Genomic DNA, 22879 nt, shown 5'->3' with positions numbered 1-22879 from the left:
AAGTGGGGCTTTACTTAAGAATTGTCTAATATTCTTTTAAGGGAGTGTATATCTTTTAGTGACCGTGATTTTGAACTTCTTGACATTAGTGCCTGTGTGTTTTACTAGATGTGGTTTTAAATAATTATATCTCTTTTACACCAAGCTCTGGTCAGTGTTTACTTGTTCAACTGTGTTCTTTTGACCTATTGTGAATACTCTGTATACTGCCTAACTCTTCTTGAGGGACGTCTGACTGCTCAGCCACAGCTACCAAGTGAATCTGTGTGGTACAGACTGCTACCAAGTGGGTTTACTGCCAAACACCTGTAGTCTTAAATCTTTTGCAGTGGTCCCAGCGGGAACTGCACAGGTTTCTGCCTAACAATAAGTACTATCACATTGTATATAAAAACAATTGTAAAAACCAACACAATACTTCAGGCATAAAACCCAAATTACCTTATTAAGAATAGTAGTCAGCAGTTCAAGGTTAGCTAAACCTAGTATAACACATTTAGAATGCAATCAGCTATTCTTGGAGAGTATAACCAAATCACATAGTAAACCAACCCTGTTACCAAGCTACTGTTCTGAATAGTGGAACACAAATTCATGGAACAGAAGGAGCATATAACTACATTTAGGATAACCCTCAGGTATACTAGGTGAGTAAAACCTAATGTCATAAACTATTACAGTTGCTTTTCAGACCGGTGGAACAACAGACTAAGGTAAGCAAGAACCCTTTACACTGTTTCAGGATTGCTCCATGGAGACCAAGGTCGGCAAACCACAGTACGCTTATTCAGAGTACAGCTATTCAAGGGGAGTAAGATCAATATACCTTTTTAAAGGAGCTACCATCAACTACCAGCAACTTAAAGATATATGTAATCCTGACTGTTTTAGAATCTGTATAAAGCAGACCAGGGAAAGCAAAACCCAATGTTAGGCTTTGAGAATGACTCAATGTTATTCAAGGTAGGTAAAACCCAATGTAGACCTATTCTAGACAGGCTATACAGCAGGTCAGGGGAAGCAAGACCCAGTTGGTAAACTTATACACTTATTTGAATGGATTGTGTCCTCCCACGTATTCCCCATCTTAGATATCTTGTCGCCCGGGTCTGCTGCTTGGGAAAAAGAATTTCACCAGAGGGTGCTTTGTTCGAGGCTGCAGAGTCGTAGTCCCTCGAGGGCCGCCGTCGAGCGTTGACGTCATCCGCTGTATAAAGGGCTCGAGCTGCGCCCGTTACCTCAGTTCTGTTTTTCCAAGCACTGCTTCGTGTCACAGAACGGCGCATCAGGTATTTTCCCGACGATGTCCTTGTCATCTACTCCAAACACACACACAAGACCGGTTTCAAAAAATGTCTGAAGTGAGGTAGGAAAATATAATTTACAGACCCCCATAGGAATTGCCTTTGGTGTCTCAGCCCTAACCATCGGGTTGATGAATGTGGTTCCTGTCAGGCCATGTCCAATAAGGCTCTTATGGAACGGAAAGGTAAACTGGCAGAGGGGGAGGAATCTCATACGTCTTCAAAAGGACAAAAAGAGTAAGGAAAATCTCGACATGGGTCGAGGAGGTCGAGGTCCTTGTTAGGCAGAAACCTGTGCAGTTCCCTCTGGGACCACTGCAAAAGATTTAAGACTACAGGTGGTTGGCAGTAAACCCAATTGGTAGCAGTATGTACCACCCAGAATTACCTGGTAGCTGTGGCTGAGCAGTCAGACTTCTCTCAAGAAGAGTTAGACAGTATACAGAGTATTCACAATAGGTCAAAAGAACACAGTAGAACAAGCAAACACTGACCAGAGCTTGGTGTAAAAGAGATATAATTATTTATTTAAAAGCACATCTAGTTAAACACACTGGCACTAATATCAAGCAGTTCAAAAAACACGGTCACTAAAAGATATACACTCCCTTCAACGATTAGTTAGACAAGTCTTAAGTAAAGCAACACTTATTTTCAGACAGCGGTGCGCGCTTAACGAAGATGGCACTCTAATCAATCGGTTTAAAAGGGAGAGAAAGGAAGAGCAAAGATAGAAACAGTCCCAACACTTTCGGAAGAACACAGTAGGAGAAGAAGGCAGGTTAAAACCGTAAAGTCAAAGTTAACAAGGCCGGACCCACTTTAAGAGGCTCTGGTCGAAATGTGTCCAAGGTCACACGGTTCAAAGTGCCCAAAAGTCTCGCAATAGTTTCAAAAGGAGTTGGATCAACAGAAAGGGACCAGTTAGATGGTCAAGGCGGCCAGCCCAGTCCAGTCCAGAATGTTAAGGGATTATTGTTACCTTGTAGCAATCTTTAGAAAGGGAGGCCTGGCAGACACGGTACCTTAAAATGGTGAGAACGCTAGAGCGGGGGCAGTTGTTCCTGGCAGCAGGTGCAAGTCGGTTCTTCGTCCGGAGGAAGAGAGGATCTCGTCGGGGAGGAAAGCAGTAGTCCGTTGCACTGCCAGGGAAGAAACCAGCAGCGGAGTTCTCAATTAAAAGGAGCAGTCCTTTTATTCGCGGTCCAGTGGTAAGTGGCTATCCGGTTGCCGGGGTGCTTGGCACGGGCAATTCAACCACAAGACGTCCTGGGATGCGAGAAAAGAAGGTAAACTGGTTGTGCCCACCAGTCAGGGGAAGATGACTCTCCAGCAGGGAAATCTCCTCTGTCGTTGGGAAGTGGTGAGTCGGTTCAGCAGGGCTCCACCGGTGGTGTCGTCGTAGCAGGTCGGCTCAGCTTCTCCCTCATCGGATTTTCAGGTCCTGTGGCGACTTCTGAAGTTCCAGTCCCAAAAGCCCTGCTTTTATGCTGCACACCCCCATTCACTCAGCCTAGCTGTCAATCAAACATACTAAGTGGTGAGCCGGCCGGCTCACCACTTGGGCCAATCACACAAGAGTGCGAATTGAGTTACCAAGGTAACTCAGTCCAGGGTGCCTGAACCCCCTCCTACACCACATGTGGTACCCAGACAGAGTGGCACCACTTTTGGAGGCTTCTATGGAGAAGCCCGCCAAAAAGTGGAACAAAGGGCTCGACCTTTGGTTTGGGGTTTCAGAGGCGAACACATACGCCATTTTAAAACCAAGTTTCTGGCAGAAAATACCAACCGGTGAATTAATATTAAATAAATAAACCGGCGGTATGTTAGAGGCTATGTTAAAAAGTATTAGCCTCGAACAATGGGAAAGTCCCATAGAGATAGATTCGCGGTTGAATATAAAAAGTAGTATCCACTGCCACCAGCCAAAACTCGACGAGGGGGGACGGGATAAGAGACCCAGGGGCAATCGAATTGCCCCTACCAGTACGTCCACAATATGATGGTTTGTACTGGTTCTGTTAGTAATTTGGGACTAGTAAAGCCAATGGTGACTTTACAACCGTGGGAGACAGTAGTCAGTCCCAGGGTATGGAGTCTATGGTGGGGGGTCACTATGACACCCCTGTGTTGCTGCACGGAGGGTGCTGTGTAACACACATAAAAAAAACATATGAGACCCTATGGAGTAAAAGACCCCATAGCCCATGAAACACATTAACATTCAAAGGAACACCATAAATCATGTCCAAGAGTGGGAGGAAAAGAGTCTCACTCTTGGCAGGAGAAAAAAACAAACTCCAGAAATCCAGCAAAGCTGCTGCTGGGGGACTCACTAGGTTAGGAAATTCAGCCTAAACAGAGAATTCTCCCTAACAGTCCAAGAGCTGCTTTAGGAAATCCTCCTCATCTTCGTGCAAGAGGTCGAAAAGCAACATCACAGGTGGTCTTCCTCCTCATCTGAGAGAAGGGTGACTAATCCTTCCAAGCACAATTCCCCTGAAAAATGGGAGGCCTTTAGGGCTTCGATGCTTAAAATCTTTGAGAAAGAGGCCCAGACCCCCCCTCGAAAAAGGGAGATCAAAGACCAGGCACGCGAGATCCGACAAACAGTCGAGGGTGTCATCAGGGGAAAGTTCTCGGACACCTCATGTAAAGGCAAAATTACCGGTGCATAAATCGGGGGTAGTGGAATCAACGTTTAAGTCGAAATCTGACTCGATATAGTCCACTTCGATAGTGTTGAAGCCGCCACTGAAAATGGCGTTGACACCTTCGACAGTGTCGAAGCCTACTTCGATGGCATTGAAGCCTCCTTCGAAGATGTTGAAGGAAGCCACCGTCCATACCATCGAGGCCTTTATGGAAGCATTCCTTAATACCAATGCCAAAGTCAACGCCATTATCCAAGCCTAAGTCGGTGCCACCCCCTTTACCAGAAAAGGTTTTCCAGCCTCAACCAGGCAGGGATTTTTCAGATCTATGACATCTATTTTTGAAGAGCAGTCCTCTGAAGAGGATATAACTTCAGCTGGGGTTAGGTTTGGTGCCAGGGAGGTTCCTGAAGAGTTAGTAGACCCGAGTACTAAGATGACAGATCTTTACGATTGTCTTCAAAATGCCAGTGGCCTAGACACTTCCACTGAAGTGGAATTTGGGAAACCAAACCCTGCAGATCCTGGGTATAGGAACCTCATGGGAAGAGTCACTGATTTTATGGGATAGAAAGCAGCTTCCCCAAGTTTCGACCAGAATGATATGACTGATATCCTGACTGAAGGATCTCAAAAAGATACTGTTCTCCCTTTCCATAAGGCACTGCAAAAAAGGGTGCTGGCAAATTGGGATACCCCTGATTCAGGTTTTGCAGTAAATAAATAAATGTGTGGCAAAGGACAGACCATCTTCATTAGATCCTGAATATTTTTCTAATCATCCGTCTCCTGAAAGTTTAGTGGTACAAGCTGCAACCTCCACTAGCCAGTCAGCTTACCCTTCAATACCACCAGATAGGGATGATAAGAAAGTTGATGCTTGGGCCCGGAAAGTCTTTTCTTCGGGCAGCATGGCCCTTAAGTCGACTAATGTAACTTGCACTTTGGCAATATTTACATACACGCTGTGGGACTGTATGACATCAGCGGCTGAACACATCCCGGAGGGTGAGGAACGGGATGGTTTCCTGGCAATAGTGAAAGATGGGAAAGAGGCTATGGAGGAATGCCTCCAGTCAGGACTGGACACTGCTGATAGTGTAAGCAGGTCCATGGCATCTAGCACGGTCCTACGCAGATTTGCATGACTGAGAAAGACTGGCTTTGCATCTGATGTGCAGTCCAGCTTACTCAATATGCCCTTTGACGGCTTGAGGTTGTTCGGCAGCAAGGCGGACGAGAGCTTGGAGAAGCTGCAGACCTCGAAAGCGGCAGCAAAATCACTCAGCGCTGCTATAAGACCGTCTCAACAACACTCCTACGTAGGGTCATCTTCCTGGAGGAGTCCCCCCTTTCGTTTCTACTCCTCTTTTGGAGGAGGGGAGGGGGCAGGCCAGTCAAAGAGGCCAACAGAGAAAACCCCTTCGTGGTGGAAAGGGGAAAGGTGCTAGATCAGCCCCAGCAGCGACTACTACCTCCTCAGCCACTGCAAAGCCGCTGCAAAGCCACTTTGATGTCTTCACCCACAAGACCCCGGTGGGAGGCAGAATCGCTCGGTATCTGAACGAATGGTGGGGCATTACATCAGATGCCTGGGCGCTAGAGATAGTGACTCATGGTTACTGCCTTCCTTTTCATCAAAGACCTCAAGATCATCCACCGGAGCCAACTCTGTCAAAATTCTGACCCGTTTCTTGTGCAGGAGATTTCAGCCCGGAAAGGTTTAATAGAACATGTACCTGTAGCGGAAAGGAACAAGGCTTGGTACTCCCCTTATTTTCTCATCCCCAAAAAGGACACAGGATTGAGACCCATCTTGGACTTAAGAAATTTGAAAAAATTCCTCAGGAAGGACAAGTTCAAGATGGTGATCCTTTCTCAGATCCTTCAGGCTCTTCAGCTTCAGGACTGGCTGGTTTCATTGGACCTTCAGGATGCTTACTTTCATGTGCCAATCCATCTCAAGCACAGAAAATAGCTGAGGTTCGCGGTTGGCGGTTCTTACTATTAGTTACGGGTCCTGCCATTTGGGCTGACCTCCACCACAAGGGTTTTCACCAAGCTGATGGCGGTAGTGGCAGCCAGTATCAGGAGAGGGGGGATTCAAGTCTACCCTTGCCTGGACGATTGGCTAATCAGGGCAAGTTCACCCGAACAAGCCCAGGAACATCTGGCCATGACCTACCACTTCTTACACAGACTGGGCTTCTCCCTCATTTACAAGAAGTCACAAATGATTCCAAGCCAAAGGCTCCAATTCATCAGAGCAGTCCTGGATACTTCCTCAGAGAAAGCCTCGCCTCCCGAGGAGAGAGCTCACCACATTCTGCAGATGGTAACGAAGCTTCAAAATGCCCAACATCTGCCGGCATTCGATTTTCTAAGTTTGCTAGGCCTCATGGCATCCTGCATTTTTCTGGTGCCAGAGGCCAGATTGAGGATGAGATCCCTTCAATGGGCCCTCAGGACTCAATGGTCTCAGTTTTCGGTGGAGATGTCAGATCTTCTGCGAGTCCCGGCCAAAGTTGCTCAAGATCTTCTATGGTGGGCTTGAAAGGAAAGTGTCCTCAAGGGAGAATCTTTTTTGGCAACCAAGGCTGGAGATAACAGTAGTGACGGACGCCTCACTCACAGGGTGGTGAGCCCACACGAACGATCTGATAATCAGCAGTCTTTGGTCTCCATCAGAGTCCAAACTAGACATCAACCTTTTGGAGAGGGCAATCAGGCTAGCGCTGAAGGCCTTTCTGCCCTCTGTGCGGGGAAAGAATGTCCTGATAATGAAAGACAACACAGTGGCTATGTACTACCTCAACAAGAGAGAAGATGTAGGGTCACTACCACTGTTTAGAGAGGCAATGCAGCTCTGGTTCTGCGCAATAGAAGAAGGAATCTCTCTGTCGGCAGTTCACCTAGCCGGAGAGAAGAACACAGTGGCGGACGCTCTGAGCAGGCAGAGCACAATCTCCGACGGGTGGGAAATAGCTCAGGAAGTCCTTCAAGAGATCTTCGCCCTTTCGGGAACCCCTCAGGTGGATCTGTTCACGACCAGTGTCAACCGGAAGTGCGATCAGTACTGCTCAACGGAATTTCCTCCAAGAGGAGCTCTAGGAGACACGTTCGTGGTGGACTGGGAATTTCCATTCCTTTATGCATTTCCTCCAGTCCCTGTGATTGCTCACGTGATCAGGAGATTTTGAAAGTTCAGGAAAACCATGCTCCTAATTGCCCCAGACTGGGCCAGGAGGACGTGGTACCCGGACTTTCTGGACATGTCCATCTGCCCTGCAGAAAGTCTTCCACAAAGAGAGGATCTTCTCTCGCAAGGGGAAGGTTGGGTTCTCCATCCAGCGGTCAAGACACTCAGCCTTTGTGATGCTGGAAATGCATGGGGGGGGGGGCAGGGCCTCCATATCTGTCATTTAGTGCTTCATCATGTATGTTCTGTCTTGTTTTCTGTACAGGAGTTCATGTGGGACTCCTGGCGATGTGGCTCTTCCTCTTTTTGGTCATGGTGAACAGACCCTTGGGATACCCTTATGGCACCCATGGGTGGGAGTATGACCCTGTACTCCTAGTGTATGTTTTTGGGCACCTGTGTGTGGCAAACAGAGCAGGGTATGGGCTGGTGGCAGCTGCATGCTGAATTTGACAGGTGCTCTCAGTATCCTCCATTTTGGGGATACCCAGGCCCTACTATTGGAATCAGTTGATTCTTGATAGGAAATAAGATGGCCCCTGTGGCCTCTCGCTTTCTATTGCCTGTTACCTTACTTTTCCCGAAGTCCCAGGAAGACCTAACTCTGTCCCTTCCCCCTGACTGGTTGTTGGGTCAAAGTTCCATATATGGTGCTGTGGGGAAGTCCAGGCCAGACTGGCTGGAGCCTTCCCAATGACTATGTCGGGGATACGCCCGTGGGTGGTACCCGGGTGAATGGAGTGTGACGAATACGCATTTCATGTTGTGGGTGTCTAGTATCTGGTGTTTGACACAATGACTGAGACAGCCCTGCCCGGAACTGGTATGAATGTAGTGTTGAATGGTGTGGAATCCACATTCCTTGTTGTTAGTGTCTGGATGGATAAGAATGGCCTGAATGCATTGTACGCCTGATTGGCTGACTAGCTGCCTGAATGCCCTTCTGAGTGATTGGTTGCCCGAGTGTGACCCAGCAGAGGGAATGGGAGATCAACAGTATATCTGGGGGCCTCTCACAGCTAGAAATCGTTCAGAAGCTGAAGTTGAAACTGATGCTTAATCTTGAAGCCCACTGGAAAAAGAAGAATTGCTGCTGCTGTCCTTCGCTAATCTGAAAGCTGTTGTGCCTTCAAGGAACTGATCCAAGAGAGGACCTGGCTAGGAGACCTCTTCCCGAGCTACGAGGGTCCATTGTGCACCAGCTGATCTTTGCCAAAGCTCCCTGGTAGACAGACCTACGAAAGGATGCCGACCGGAGAAAGCGACCGCCGAGGAGAGCGAAGAGAAGCACCGGGCAGCCGTCCACCGTCGACGACTGCCGTTGCCGACCAGGGCGCAGTGCTCCTTTGCCTAAGAACATTTGATTTAAGGACTCGCTTGCTCATCCTCGTTGACCGCTTTCGTCCTGCTGGAGAAAGTCAAGGCCGCCGACGACCGAGAAGAATCTGCCGGTGGGTTTCCCACCACCCGAAGACCGCAGAGACGCCGGACGACTTGATGCCCTTGTTTGGACAAAATGTTTCATTAACTCTTTGCGGCAACGAACACTCGGCGTCGAGGTGCATTGCATGCCTCAGCTTGCAGGATGTTTTTGACTGATCGTCAACGAGCACCGCAAGAACCGAAGCTGCTTGCCTCCAAGTCTTTTGTTGTTAATTTCCTCATAGGATTTTGACGATCAGTGGCTCCTGCCTTAAAGGGACCCGCTCAAGAAGGATACGTCGACGACCCGACATCGAACTCTGCTATTCCACGTACATTGGGGTTGTAGAACTATTTAGAAGGAACTAAGGCGCTTGTGAACAATATATGGACTGAGCTTGTAGTATATCTTTATTTTACAGGTTGCCCAGGTGGGGGGACCTCCACACAGAACTGTCTAGTGGTAGGGGCCAGTATTCTGCCTATTGTTCTAACCAACTGCTTTCCTCCTATGTCTATTGTTGGTTTGCTTTATTAATGGATTTGTGTGACATTTGACCACTGTAGAGTTAATGTACTTTAATGAAATCTGATAGTAATTGTGTTACCATGTGGAACTGTGTATATATTTGCTATTGTAGATTAACTGAGCACGAAGTGAGTTATTGTGATTGTGTATATAACCTTTAACCTTAATTATATAACAACTGTGTTATCACAAACATAGTGTGTGGACTTTCCTTTGTGGGTGCTTGGGGACTACACTGTACTTAAGAACCAGCCTGCATCACCTCCTGAGAGCTTAAGCTTTGATTGCTCGACCATAGCTACCAAATAGAGAATCTTGGCTGGGGTCCTCTGTGCCTCTCCTCTGCTATATAGAGAGCAGGAGTATAGATAACCCCCCTCCAGTCTTTACAGCCTTCACGCATGGTTTCTGAGAGGCTGAGATATAAGGATTGGGACCTTGCGGACGACGTAATGGAGATTTTGCTTTAAGCCAGGAGGCCAGCAACAAAATCCTTGTACTGGTGTCGTTGGAACAAGTTCAGTAACTGGTGCAAGGATAAGAATGTGGACCCGTTCTTATGTAATAGAGCTCTGGCATTTTCTTTCCTATTACATTTAGCCAATCTGGGGCTCCATGTTGGCACAATAAAAGGTTACCTGGCAGCGCTGTCTATTTTTGAGCATTCCTCAGAAGAAGTGTCTTACTTCAACATGCCATTGATTGTACAGTTCTTGAAAGGTCTCACAAATGTGTACACTCCAGTCCCATTCCAAGTACCAGTTTGGGATTTAAATTTAGTTTTAAAGTTCCTTATATGCATTCCTTTTGAGCCATTGCACTCTTGTCCGCTAAGGCTTCTCACTTTGAAGACAATCCTTCTAGTGGCAATTACATCAGCCCGCAGGGTGAGTGAGCTACAGGCTCGCTTGTAAACCTCCTAACACCATCTTTCACAAAGACAAGGTTATACTTAAAGTCAAGCCTTCATTTTTACCTAAGATGGTCTCTGACTTTCATCTGTCTCAAAAGATCACTTTGCCTTCTTTCTATCCTCGCCCTCATACAAGTAAGGAGGAAGAAAGGCTACACAGACTAGACCCAAAAAGGGCTTTCAGCTTTTATATCTCTAGATTGGCAAAATCTCTGCAAAGTGACCAACTTTTCGTTGGGTATACTGGACACAATTTTGGCTTAGCAGTAACGAAAACAGACATTATCCAGATGGATAATTTTGGCAATTATCGAATGCTACAGGTTAGCTGTAAAAGAACCTCCAGATGGGCTAAGGGCTCACTCAACTAAGGGCATGGCAACTTCGACGGCTCTTCAGAGGGGTGTCTCGTGCAGGATATTTGGGCAGCTGCCACCTGGTCATCGATGCACATCTTTGTGAAACACTACTCTTCAGATTCCACCTCAGCACAAGGGGGTCTTTTTGCTAAGGCCGTTCTACATGCGTTCCATGATTAGGATTAACTAGTACTCCCTCCTCCAAATGTATACTGCTTTGGGAGTCTATCCAAGATGAGGAATATGGGAGGACACAATCCATTCGAAGAACAAGTTACTTACCAACTGTAACTATCTTTAGATTGGATGTTCCTCCCAAATATTACTCATCGACCCAGCTAACCTACCCCGCCGTACAGTTTGTTTATTGCACTCCGAATTCCTTGAGAGCTTGCGGTCTAGAAATACACCTGATCAGCTACTTAGCTGGAAATATCGAAAAAACAGAACTGAATCCAACGGGCGCGGCTCGAGCCCTTTATACCGCGGATGATGTCGATGGCAGCCCTAGAGGGACATCGACGCTGCAACCTCGAGCACAGCGCCCCCTGGTGTGGAATTCTTTTTTCCGAAGCAGCAAAGCTGAAGGTACAAATATATCTAAGATGAGGAATACGTGGGAGGAACATCCAATCGAAAGAACGTTACAGTTGGTAAGTAACTTGTTCTCCTATAAACCAATCGCTGAGCTGTGGGTCGTACTGCCGCCAGCCAATGACTGCCCTCTACCTAAGCCCCTCCCCAGGCTGCTATCTTCAGATTTTTACCACACGTTCAAGTGTTGGGAGTCGTAGCGTTTCGCTCTTGGAGCTTTTCTGCGGTTTTGAACTTTTTTGATAGGAAAACTAAACTTTCCGGTCAATCGAGCCTGTGTGCTCCATTGATTATACATCCGATTAACGGGGATCCGTTTTTAGGCATCTTCCACACCCCTCAAGGGCAGATATCGAGTGTTCTTCTTGGAAGCTTCCAGAAGTTCTTCAGGCCTACACCACGTGGATCATGTCGGATGAGAAGGACGGCGCTGCCCTCTTCAAGCTTTGCTCCTGCTACGGCTTACGGAATGTGTTCACGGAGGACATAGCAATTTGCCCTGGCTTCACTAAGCACACGATGAAGGATTGACACTAACAGTTGGAGACGTGGCTGAAGCCCAGGGCCTCTACCCCAGGTGGTTCCCAGGTGAATGCCTCGTCCTGATCCAGCCAACCTGAGCAGGCGTCTAAGTCTTTTGAGAGTGCTCCATCCATGGGGACCCAAAACAAGGCCACGCATTGCAAGTCTGCTTCCGTGGCATTCACCGCCGCTGCGTGTCCCGTGACGGTCAGAGCATCTTCAACATCTCCTTCAGCATCGATCTCCAGCAGCTCTTCGTCCAAGCGGAAGTCAGCTACCCTGGGGAACTTGCAGCCGGAGAAAGCCCAACCGGACCAGGCCAAACAGGACAAGGCATCAGAGCTGCCTGTGTAGGAAAAGGCCAAGCAGGACAAGGTGTCCACCCGGCCGTGGAGAAGGCCAGGCAGGACAGGGTGCCTGACCTATCCTTGAAGGAGAAGGGATCCGGCCTGCACGTGAAGGCCCAGGTGCACCAGGCCAAGTCGTCGTCCTCCATAGAGGGGGTGGTGGTGGCGGCAGCATCCCTTTCGAAGGCTATAGCGGCAAACCCATTACAGGGTGTCCTGACAACAGCCAGAGTGGCTCTTCCTCCCAGGAGGGAGGCTTCAGCAAAGCCGGTTGAGAAGACTCCGGAGAAGAGGATGCCGGACCTCAGCCTGAGACCAACTCCCAGGACCTGAAGAAAGTGGGGCAGCCAGAGAAGAACTCCAAGGAACAGACATTTCTTCGTCCGACAAGGATGAGATACTTTCTGTCCACACCATTCAGGGTGACGAAGAAGTCGTTGGTATGACGCCCGCCGGTGGCGACGACGACAATACCATCCACGGGGATAACAATACCGTCCATGGGATGACTACTTGGGCGCTGGGCCCAGCAGCCCTTCTCCCCGGGTGCCTGCTAGAGATCTTTCGCAGGACATACTTTCGACCCTCCACACGCTGGTGTCAGAGATCAAGAGGAGGATGCCGACGGCGCCACCAGCAGCTCCGCCGGTGGTGTCTCTGCCGATGAACCAGTTGACACCAGGGGAACCTCTGGTGAAGAAGAGGATACATTCTACTCCCCCATTCCAGCTGATACATTCCCGGAGTTGGACGCGGCATCGACGGGGATGGATGACGACAGCGGGAGGGGAGACCCCCCGTCCCCATCTCCACAGCCGAGAGCTACTCCGTCGGACGATGTGGGCCCTTTCCATTCAATGATCGCCTGTGCATCATAGCTCTTCCAGCTCACTCCGGAGGAGAAGGAGGGCTTCTTGTATCGGCGTCGGGAGGCAAAGAGGAACACCATCCTTTTGGTCCCACTCCTGGATGATTTTTGGGATGAGGGGCTGGCCCTGCTGAAGAACCCTGCTTCAGCCCCAGCGAAGAGAGACTGGCTAGAGGAAAAAGTACAGGGTCCCCGACTCAGCACCCAAGTGTCTCCGGTCTCAACCGTCGGGTTCAGCATAATCTTCCTCCTCTCCGGACAACGAGGGAAAGAAATTGGATTCCATGGGTAGAATAGTTATCTAATCGGCGGCGACAATGGTCAAGGCTGCCAACGCCCTCGCAATTGTGGCCAGATACGACAGGGAACTTTGGTATAAGTTGGCTCTGCTACTGGACTTCGTCCCCAATGCCAAGCGGGTAGAGGCTTTGGAGATCCTCCAGGAAGGCGAGGTGGCGTAGGACCACGCCATCACAGTGGCCCTGGACATTGCGGACATGGGATTCCGCTAGATGGGACAATGAGTTTGCCTTCGCCGGCGTGGCTGGCTCAAGGCCACCAACTTTAGACTGGAGGTCCAGACGAGGGTCCTGGGCATGCCCTTTGACAGAGACAACCTGATTGGGAAGGCTGTGGAGGAGTCCCTCCAGGCCATCAAGACGGACATGGAGAGGGCACGTGCCATAGGCACTCTGCAGCAACGACCGTCCTTTGGTTCCTCAGGAGGGAAGTCTAACCGGTCCTCTAAGGGTTTCGGCAGGGGCTCTTCCTCTTACCGCCAACCCTCCCGCTCCTCGGCCCAGGAGGCCAACACGGGTCGCTCCAAGGCCTTCAGAGGTGGATGCTGTCGTCGTCAGGGCCCGCAAGGCGGCCCGTCGAACTCCAAGCAAGATGGATCCAGCAGGACGTCTGGGCCCTCCACCCATGCACCCCTGGTGGGAGGCGAGCTGGCGAACTTGGCGTGTGGGAGACCATCTCCCCCGATCGTTGGGTGCTGGACGCTCTCGCCCACAGACACACTCTGGAATTTCAACGAAAGTGTCCTCTTATACCACTGGTGGCCCAGCAGGAACAACATGTCCCTCAGCTGCTGTTAGAGGTCTGTGCCATGTTACAAAAAGGGGTGATAGAGCTGGCTCCACAGTGACTTTACTCAAGGTACTTTCTTGTAAGAAAGAAGACTGGGGTAGGGGACCCATTCTCGACTTAGGACGACTCAACAAGTACATCAAGTCCCAAAAGTTCTGGATGGTCACTCAACTGGAGCAGGGAGACTATCTGTCGTCGGATCTGGAGCACACGTACTTCCACGTCCCCATACACATAAAGCATCACAAGTTCCTGCGATTCGTCATCCAGGAGAAGCATTACCAGTTCAAGGCACTGCGCCCGGAGTCTTCACCAAATGCCTGGCTCTGGTGGCGGCCCATCTGCGACTGCAAGGGATCCACGTATACCTCTACCTGGACGGCTGACTCATCTGGTCCAAGTCAAAGAAGATCGCCTTCGATCACACCGCAAGGACCGTCCGGCTGCTGATGGATCTGGGGTTCTCGGTGAATTATGCAAAGTCCTGCTTGACTCAATCGCAGGACGCTCTGTTCCTAGGATCCAAGCTCAACACAGTGGCTTGCTTAGCAGCTCCGTCGGAGGAGAGGATATTGGGCATCTTGGGCAAAGTGCAACGGCTGTTGGCACTGAAGATCGCCACGGTGAGGACCATCAAGTCGTTGCTTGGCATGATGTCATGCATATACCTGATTCAACTCAGCAGGCTGCTGATGCGTCCGCTCCAGGAGTTCCTCGACGCCCGTTAGGTCCAAGTATCCGGAACCTTCCAGGACAAAATAGTGCTCGATGAGGAGTTCTGTTGAGCAATAAGGCGGTGGGGCGTGCGCTCCAACATTGCCAGAGGCACAGACTTTCAGAGCCCCCTGTACCTGGAGACGGTCACAACAGACGCTTCTCTGAAAGGGTGGGGAACCCACACTGGATGTCTCCACACCAGGGGCCGGTGGCAGCCGGAAAAGAAGACGCTGCATATCAACGTGCTGGAACTTCGGGCTGTGTTTTGGGCCCTCAGGTCGTTTCTGCCGTACCTCAAGGGCAAGGTGGTGAGGGTCTTCACGGACAATACCACCACAATGTTTTACATCCGGAAGCAGGTGGGCACCAGGTCCCCAGCACTCTCCAAAGAGGCACAGGACTTGTGGCACTGGGCTGTCGCCCAGAGGATGTTCCTCATACTGTTCCACCTGGCAGGAGTGCAGGATGATCCTCTTCGCACAAGCGTGGACGAGGCAGATCTGGTACCCGGACCGTCTCAGCATGTCAACATCCCTGCCAGTCAAACTTGCCAGTGGTAGCGGATCTTCTCGCCAAGGAAGGTGGCGCAATTCTGCATCACATTCTGGGATCGCTGAACCTGAAGGCCTGGCTCCTGCAGCTTTAAAATTTGGTGGTTACGAGCTTCCGACGGACTGCAGGGAGGTGCTTGCCAGGTGCTTGCCAAGGCCAGGGCGTCATCGACTTTAAAATGCTACGGACACAAGTGGAAACGCTTTGCGACCTGGTGCCGGTCGCAAAAGATCAACCCTCTGAGGGTCACGGCCCCTCATGTGCTTCCGTATTTTCTATCTTTGGCTAAATCGGGGCTGGCACACGCATTCATCAAAGTGTATCTAGCGGCTATTCCCGCTACACCAGATCACCAGGACGATCCTCCTTGTGGTTGCACCGTCTGGTCAAGGAATTCATCAAGGGACTGTTCCGGCCGTTCCCGCCGGTGAATACATTGCCAAAAGTTCTATTCCATTGATCTTGTACATCATCCACCTCACCATACTATCATACATTCATACGTATAAGTTCCCAAGTTATCACTTGCAAGAGTATGCTCACATGTGCGTGTTTCACTTGGTTACGAAGTCCCCACTGCTGGCCTGTCTCTTTGGAGCCACCCCCTGCTTCAGTGAGCGGAGAGGATTTCTTTTAAAATGGTTCCTACTAAAATTGCTCAGGATACATGCTTTTTTTGATTTAGTGGACCGGTCACTATAGATGGGCGTGGCTGACTGGCCGGGGTCTTCGGAAAGTACAGGGGCAAAAAACTAAGATCACGTCGGGACATCACCACTGTAAGGTAGCCCAATTTAGGGGGTCCCCCCTTAATTATAAGGGTACCCCTAATCACGCTCACACCAGAGTAAATGCACCCCTCTAGGGAAGCAAGGCCAAGAGTCATATCTTGCAAGGATAACAAGTTTATTTCTTTACAGAAATGTGGATGGGGCAAATAACTCTGCTCCTGAACGGTCTGTTCTGTCACTTAACCGTCCCATTCTCTTGCCATACTGGTGCTAGGCAGGAGCTTATATACTGTTAACTTGCTGTAGTGGCATCTCTGGATATAGGCATGGCTCGATCCCACACTGTTCTGTTTCCATAAAAGGGATGCTGCAGTCTTCCTTCCTTCATGGCCGTTGATGTCTGTTTTAGGACATGCTACTTTACATATTGCTAGCCAATGCAAAAATACACTGTAGCTTTATTTTGCTACCTATGACTATTTAATGTACAAACATATTTTCTAGTCATTCCCTCCATACCTCATTCACTCTCCTCATATTTTCATCTGGTCCTGTAATATCTGTTAAACCTAGCTTTCCATATTTCTGTATGCCGTGCCTTGAGCATGTACAATCCTATTTTAGCATACATGGGTTTTGACAGACAGCAAACAGCTGCTGAGTTATGTGCTCTGCTAGAGCTAGCCTCAGTGATGCAACACTGCATGAGCCCTGCGATCTGTTTTTAGTGCAGGCCACATTCCTTTTGGCAGCGAGCCTGTTAGTCGTGCATTGAGACAAACAAAATGGAATTTAACATTTTACAAATGTATTCAGCTAATAGTTATTTGCACCTTATATTTAATTAACTGCCTTCTTTTAGTGCCCGCCCATGTCTGTGTAATTATATTTGCATGAAAAAAAGGTTTCTCAGTGCTCTAGTGCCTAGAAACAGTCAAAAGAAGTCTTGCCTAATTCTAAAGCGCTTGGGAATGAAGGAAGGCGCTAGCTCCTTCCCAACAGTTTGAGGCCTGCTTATTGCCCCATAGATGTGCACCATGACCTGAGACCAAACCCTAAGGAAAGTACTTTGACATACAAGATGGTTAATGTCTAGATATACAACACATTTTCAATTGTTATATTCTGTCGGTGAACAAAACCGCCTGACATAGCTATGTCAGTGAACAAAAACAAGTGGCCTAGATATGTGATGTCATCAGTGACATTGGCAATGTCATCTTTGTCCTGGGTGTTAGTCTTAGCAGTGCACGGTGGTGGCGCGAGTTGTGGCTGCTTAGCTTAGCATAACTGGCGGATTTCAAGGGTTTTCCGGTTTTACTTGTAACCGTAAAGTCCCTGTTGACAACGTTTTTTCATTGAATTTCATAGCTTTTATTAGTGCAACTTAACCATAGCGTCCCTTTAACAAAGTGTTTTCAGTGAAATATATATATATATAATTATTCATTCCAGTATTAAGTTAATTGTATCTTCCTACAGTCCTCTCTCCCTCCTACCCGACGGGGCGGGCCAACCAATCGGTCGGAACGCGTGCTGGAACCGCTGGTTAAAGCCCATGTTCCATCCCGCCTGACGGGCGCTCCCCCTGCCTACCATCTTCCCACTACCTGCCATCCTGTTTTTTTGTTGTTTTCCTCCCCCTCCCGCCCCCACTTGCCATATTTCTGCGGCACTCCCCGCAGCTGCCGCTCCTTCCTCTCCGCTGCTGCAGGCCACCATGGAAAGGGAAGAGGGGCTCTGCACGTAGCCCCGCTTTCCTTTCCATGGGGTGCCCGCTTTTTCCACCATCGCTTCGCTCGGGCCATGACCCCCCTTCCGGCCCTTGGGACAGGGGATTAATGCCATAAGAGAAGCCTGGCAGCTCTGCCATTGTTACTTATCTTCAGTGGTACAGACGTATACTAGAAGTTGGAGCTTTGTATTGCCATGTAGAGAGTCTTCTAAAGCCCTTTGGTGTACTTTTGAAAAACTCCCCAACACGGTTTACCTGCTAAAGTAGTTTCCTATCTCACGTATTTAGGTGCAGGTTTCCCACTACTATGTATTAAAGGCAGCCTTTGGAATTGATGTACCAGAGTTAATAGAGGTGCATAACCATTCATTGACGTGAGGTAAAGTTGATTTGGGACTCGATGTTTGTACATACTTCATAAAAGAATAGTTTGAAAGCACTAACAAACACACGCAGATAGTCCTATTTTTTTCTGTCTCTTCAAGAGTACTTGTTGTTACACAAATTTGGCACTTTGTATGTTCAGCTATGTGACATGAATGATAGTGCATGTATATATAATTTAACTTGCTACTTGTAACTTGTGATTATCTCAACAACAAAAAAGAAAATGTTAAACAAAAGGGACTTGCTTTCTCTGTTTTTTGTTATGGTACACTTATAATGCCAGTGCATATATAAATATGCAGGCAAATTAATTGGGATTAACAATTGGAATGAGTTTGCGTATATATCCAAGTTCTGTAGTTAAAATTACTTTTTTGTTTTTGCAGTAGTTTCCCCATATTCATTCAGCATAGGAGATACCTCAGGCATTGAACCTTACGAGCATGGAGGAATTGCTGTACAAATTAAGACACCAAAAACCTTTCATTTTGTAAGTGTTGATTACATTTGTTTCAATATCTTGAATGCAACTATCATAGCTAAAGGCAATTTGTGCGCTGTGTGGTCTGTTTGTTTAAGGAAGTGAATATGGAACAGCTTTTGCAAGATAGTTTCAAGCAAAAAGGAATGGCAGTGTGCAGAGGTGATCAATCATTGTTTTGAATGGAAGGTGGTGGTGACTCCCAAATCAGACTAAATAAAGTACACTGGGGGTGAAAAAGAGTCTGCACATTTGTGTAGAGTTAACTAAGGCTGTAACAGTATGTATTCAACACCTATGAAAGGCTAAATTAGCAGAGAAAAGCCCTCGGAAAATACTGCTGTCAAGACAAAGGGAATTTATCTATAGAGTATTTTACCAGGGAATTTGTTGTTTACCTAGTTGTCATGCATGCTTGTATCCGCTCAGTTAAGATGTTGGAACTATTCATATTTGATTCAATCCCCATGGAAAATAACAATAAACAAGTAGTTACATATTTCTTTTCTCTAATATCCAAAATGAGTTTCTACTTACATTGAGAATAAAAACTATAACCCTTAAGATGCTTAAGAATATCCTCCAGTTTTACTTTTGAATTCTGGGGCTTTTTGATTTCCAATTTTAAATGTAGGAAAACTGCTGGTCCCAGCATTCCAAGAATAAAACAGGACTGGATTACTTCCTCACGCATGGCATGGGGAAAATTGAGAACTCTGTGTAACCATCTTCGGTTTTGGGCTCAGCCTACTGGAGAGCTTATTTGGTAGTTGATCTGGCATATCATGATTGGAGGTCAACATTTGTATGGCCTTAGTTAAACATGTCATCACTCTGTACGGCATCCAATGGTCCTTGGTTGTTCCCAGCAGCTCTCAGGAAAATATTTTCTTTTCAGCTTTCATCTCTTTATGAGGTCCACAGCATGTCTCTAGACTGTGTAACCTTGGACTGATTTTTGGGAGTGCGGTCTTCAACCTCACTACTTGGTTTAGCTCACTTAGTACCTAGTGGTACTAGTCAGTCATTAAGCCTACTAGTACATGGGTACCCTGTGAACCATTTATGAATATGATTCAGCACTGCTACCTCTCATAAGAATGGTATTGCAGGAAATCTATAGAATATCTACATTATTTTTGGAAATGTGTCTATGCTGTAGTGGCACCTGGACACGCAGTGTCAGTAGTACCAAGGGTGTACGCCTCTGCACCTCGGTATTGAACTGTTAATAAAGATTTTCTTTTTGCTGTTTTCTTCCCATAGACTACTTTGAAACCCCTTTCTTTTTGCTTATTTTGAACCCTCTCCTGACTTTTTGAAGGTCAGTAAAGCCTTTTACTTTACTTCACTTGCCTGTTTTGCTCATTCTTATGGGGGAAACTGACCTGTCCCTAAGACACTCAGTACTGAGAGACTCTATCTTTATGAATTATTGTATTTCTGCAATTGCACACATCACCTTACAGTGAAGTGCAGTTAGGATACTTTGTAAACGTACAACATTTTATACAATGGATTTTTGGTAAATTTACAATGTGCCTAAGACAAGCGTGTGGCAGCTGTGATATATTTACTGTTTTTGTGTAATTTCACTTTTGCACTTTCACATTTACAGGCAATGGCTACTAAAGGTGGCAAACTACCAAGGATGGTTGTGGCATGAGTTTATTCGCGTGTCCTTTGGCCATAATGTTCCTTACCCTTCTTCCTGCCTTCTCAAGTCAGGAAGTACACTTTTATGGAAATCCCTTTCCCAGCTAAAGCTGTGGCTTTTGTGGGATTGGGGGCTTTGTGCGTGTGAGGCAGAGTGGGGATTGGACAGTCTAGTCCCAAAGCACTTCCTCTGGTGCCTGAATGCCTGTTGCTAGGCAGATGTGATGACCAGTGGTTGTTAAGGATTGGGCAACACCTGGCTTTTCCGAATGTTGCAGATCCTTATCATTGGTGGGTTTCCTCCCAGCCTGAATCTGGGCTAAAAGGATGACTCCTTTAACTGTTCTTCAGATCAATGTTGCAACTAAGACTTCTGCGAAGAAGAGCAGCCAGTTGGCGGACCAAAGACTAATCCTGCAGCTGACCATCATCGACTCCAATGTTATCCCGGTGATGCCCTGCCCCTCTGCCTGGTCACAAATAGACCCTTGTCTGTGCTTCGACCCCTGGGCCAGTCTCAAACACCTGCTTAAGGATCCCTGTCTTCTGAGCCTTCAGAAGTGTCCCTGGACCAACCAGTGGACCGATGGCTCCCTGCTGGGCTACCCCGCTGCAGCCTTTGCTGTTCATAGTCACTGTTCCACGTTCAAGCCTAGAACTTGGGTGCTGTGCAACAAATCACATTATCCCCGAGTTTCAGCTTTCTATCTTCAAGGGAACCTGTCCTGGAGCAGCTTCTCTTCTCCAGCATGGGGTCTGGCATGGATTCACATGCTCATGAATATTCCCCGTCGTCAGGCTGGGAATCCTCGGTAAAGAAAAAACCAGTATCAGTTTCGTTTCTGATCTGTCTTTCGTAGTAATAACCAATCACTGGTCTCTGCGTCATACTGACCACAGCCAATGACTGCCCTCTACCTAAGCACCGCCTCTGGCAGCCATCTTCAGATTTTTACCGCACGTTCATGTGTTGGGATCCTCGTGCTATTGCTCTCGAGCGTTAGTGCTATTTTTTCGCGTTTTTTCACAAAAACTTCGTTTTTTTTTTCGGTCAAAAGAGCCTCCAGCTCCACCGACTCTCCATCCGATCAACGGGGACCCGTGTCGGATTCGTCTGCGCCCCTCAAGGGTGAAGATTTCGTCGAGCTACGCTTTTGGAGGATTCCAGAAGCTTCTCAGGCCCGGACATGGCCCAGGAGAAAGAAGCTCGACGCCCGGAAAGCTGTTCAGGGTCTGCCCTGGATGCCAGCTGCAGAACGTCTTTAAGGAGGACGAACACTCCTTTTGTCTCTACTGCTTACATGAGGACAAGACGCACGTGGAGAAGGACTGTGCGTTTTGCGGCAATATGTCGGAGCGGACCATGAAGGACCGCCATCAACGTCTCGCCAACTGGCTGGAAGGGAAGAGCCCGTCAGGCGAGAAGAAGAGGAAAAAATCCGAGCGGTCTTCTAAGACCTTTGAGGACGCCCCGGCGACGGGGGTCCAACACAAGGCCAAGCACCGCGAGTCCGCTGGCACCGGGAGCGCCGAACGGTCGGGCTCTACGGTCGCCAGGCAGGGCGCACCCTCCCCGGCACCTTCAGCCACGAGCCAACGCTCTGGGTCGGGTAAGAGGAAGGGCGAGCACCCGGCGAAGCTCCTGGAGAGGCCCCGGTCGAGCTCGAAGACCCCATCGGAGGGGGAGCGAGGCAGTGTCCCCCCCCCTCAAGGATAAGGCGGTGAGCGCACCTAAGGTGGTGAAGGACTTAATCCATCCGGCCAAGCCCTCTATCGATACTGTCGCGGCGGCCCTGGCTCAGCCTGTGGAGGCTACACCAGTGGTGGCGACCTCGGGGCTCAGAGTCTCCCTGCCACCGCGGAGGGAGTCCTCTTTTGTGCCCATCGATAGGACCCCCGTGAAATCCCCGGCGGGGAAGAAAAAGGGGGGGGCAGGGCGTCGTCGTAGATTCGGCTTCAACCTCGGAGGAAGAGCTGATCAAGGTCTTAAGCCACGGCCTTGGCGTGGAAGAAGACCGGCCCGTCGGGATGGATCCCGACGCAGGTGACGACGACATCGTCGAGGGTGCCGACGGGGCCCCTGATAGCCCGTCGGATTCCCCTCTGCCAGCGCCGCAAGACAACTCGGCGGCCATTTTGTTGGCTATACAGTCCTTATGCTCAGAGATAAGGACGAGACTACCGTTGCCGACGGAGGAACCTCTCCCGTCGGGGGATCCTGAACCGGGACCTTCTGGTGTTCCCCCGCCCAAGAGGAGAAGGATTCACCCTCCACCTCCTTTTCAGCCGTCGCGCCCCGTCCAGCCCTCCTCCCAGCCCTCCTCCCCGTCCACCCGAGGGGATGATACGGGGACTGACACGGCAGCGACGGGTATGGACGACGAGGTATACGACGAGGATCTACCGTCGTCACCTCCCACCAGGGCTTCTTCGCCCGACGAGATTGGATCGTTCCACTCCATGATCGCCAGGGCATCCGAGCTTTTCCAACTCTGCCCTGAGGAGAAGAAAAAGGAAGGATTCCTTTATCAACGGCGCGAGGCCAAGAGGAAGACGGTCCTCGCGGTGCCTCTACTGGACGACATTTGGGATGAGGGCCTCGCCCTCCTCAAGAACCCTTCCACGACGCCAGCTAGAAGAGACCGGTACGAGAAGAAGTACCGGGTCCCGGACGCGGCCCCCCTGTGCCTCCGGGCGCAGCCTACCCCGGACTCCGTCGTCTCCGCGGTGGCCAGGAAGAAAGCGGGGGGGGTGCGGCCTCCACATCGACTTCCCCACCGGACGGCGAGGGAAAGAAATTGGACGCTATGGGACGCA

At 49.0% G+C, this 22879-nt stretch overlaps 1 protein-coding gene across 2 annotated transcripts in view; it reads left to right on the top strand.

Annotated features, from left to right (window-relative positions):
* Nucleotides 1–22879, top strand: part of UBA6 (ubiquitin like modifier activating enzyme 6) — a 1607755-nt gene that overhangs the window by 455786 nt on the left and 1129090 nt on the right. The window contains exon 10 of one of the 2 annotated variants that reach the window (XM_069630498.1): nucleotides 18312–18415. In XM_069630498.1, coding sequence (XP_069486599.1) covers nucleotides 18312–18415 — 104 coding nt within the window. The remainder of the gene's footprint in view (nucleotides 1–18311; nucleotides 18416–22879) is intronic. The other variant, XM_069630497.1, reaches the window with a different exon arrangement.

This window comes from Ambystoma mexicanum, chromosome 6q, assembly GCF_040938575.1.
Source record: "Ambystoma mexicanum isolate Mex_15411 chromosome 6q, UKY_AmexF1_1, whole genome shotgun sequence".
NCBI classification, from domain to species: domain Eukaryota; kingdom Metazoa; phylum Chordata; class Amphibia; order Caudata; family Ambystomatidae; genus Ambystoma; species Ambystoma mexicanum.
Note: the sequence above shows the minus strand (reverse complement) of the source record. Positions and strands in the feature narration are given on the sequence as shown.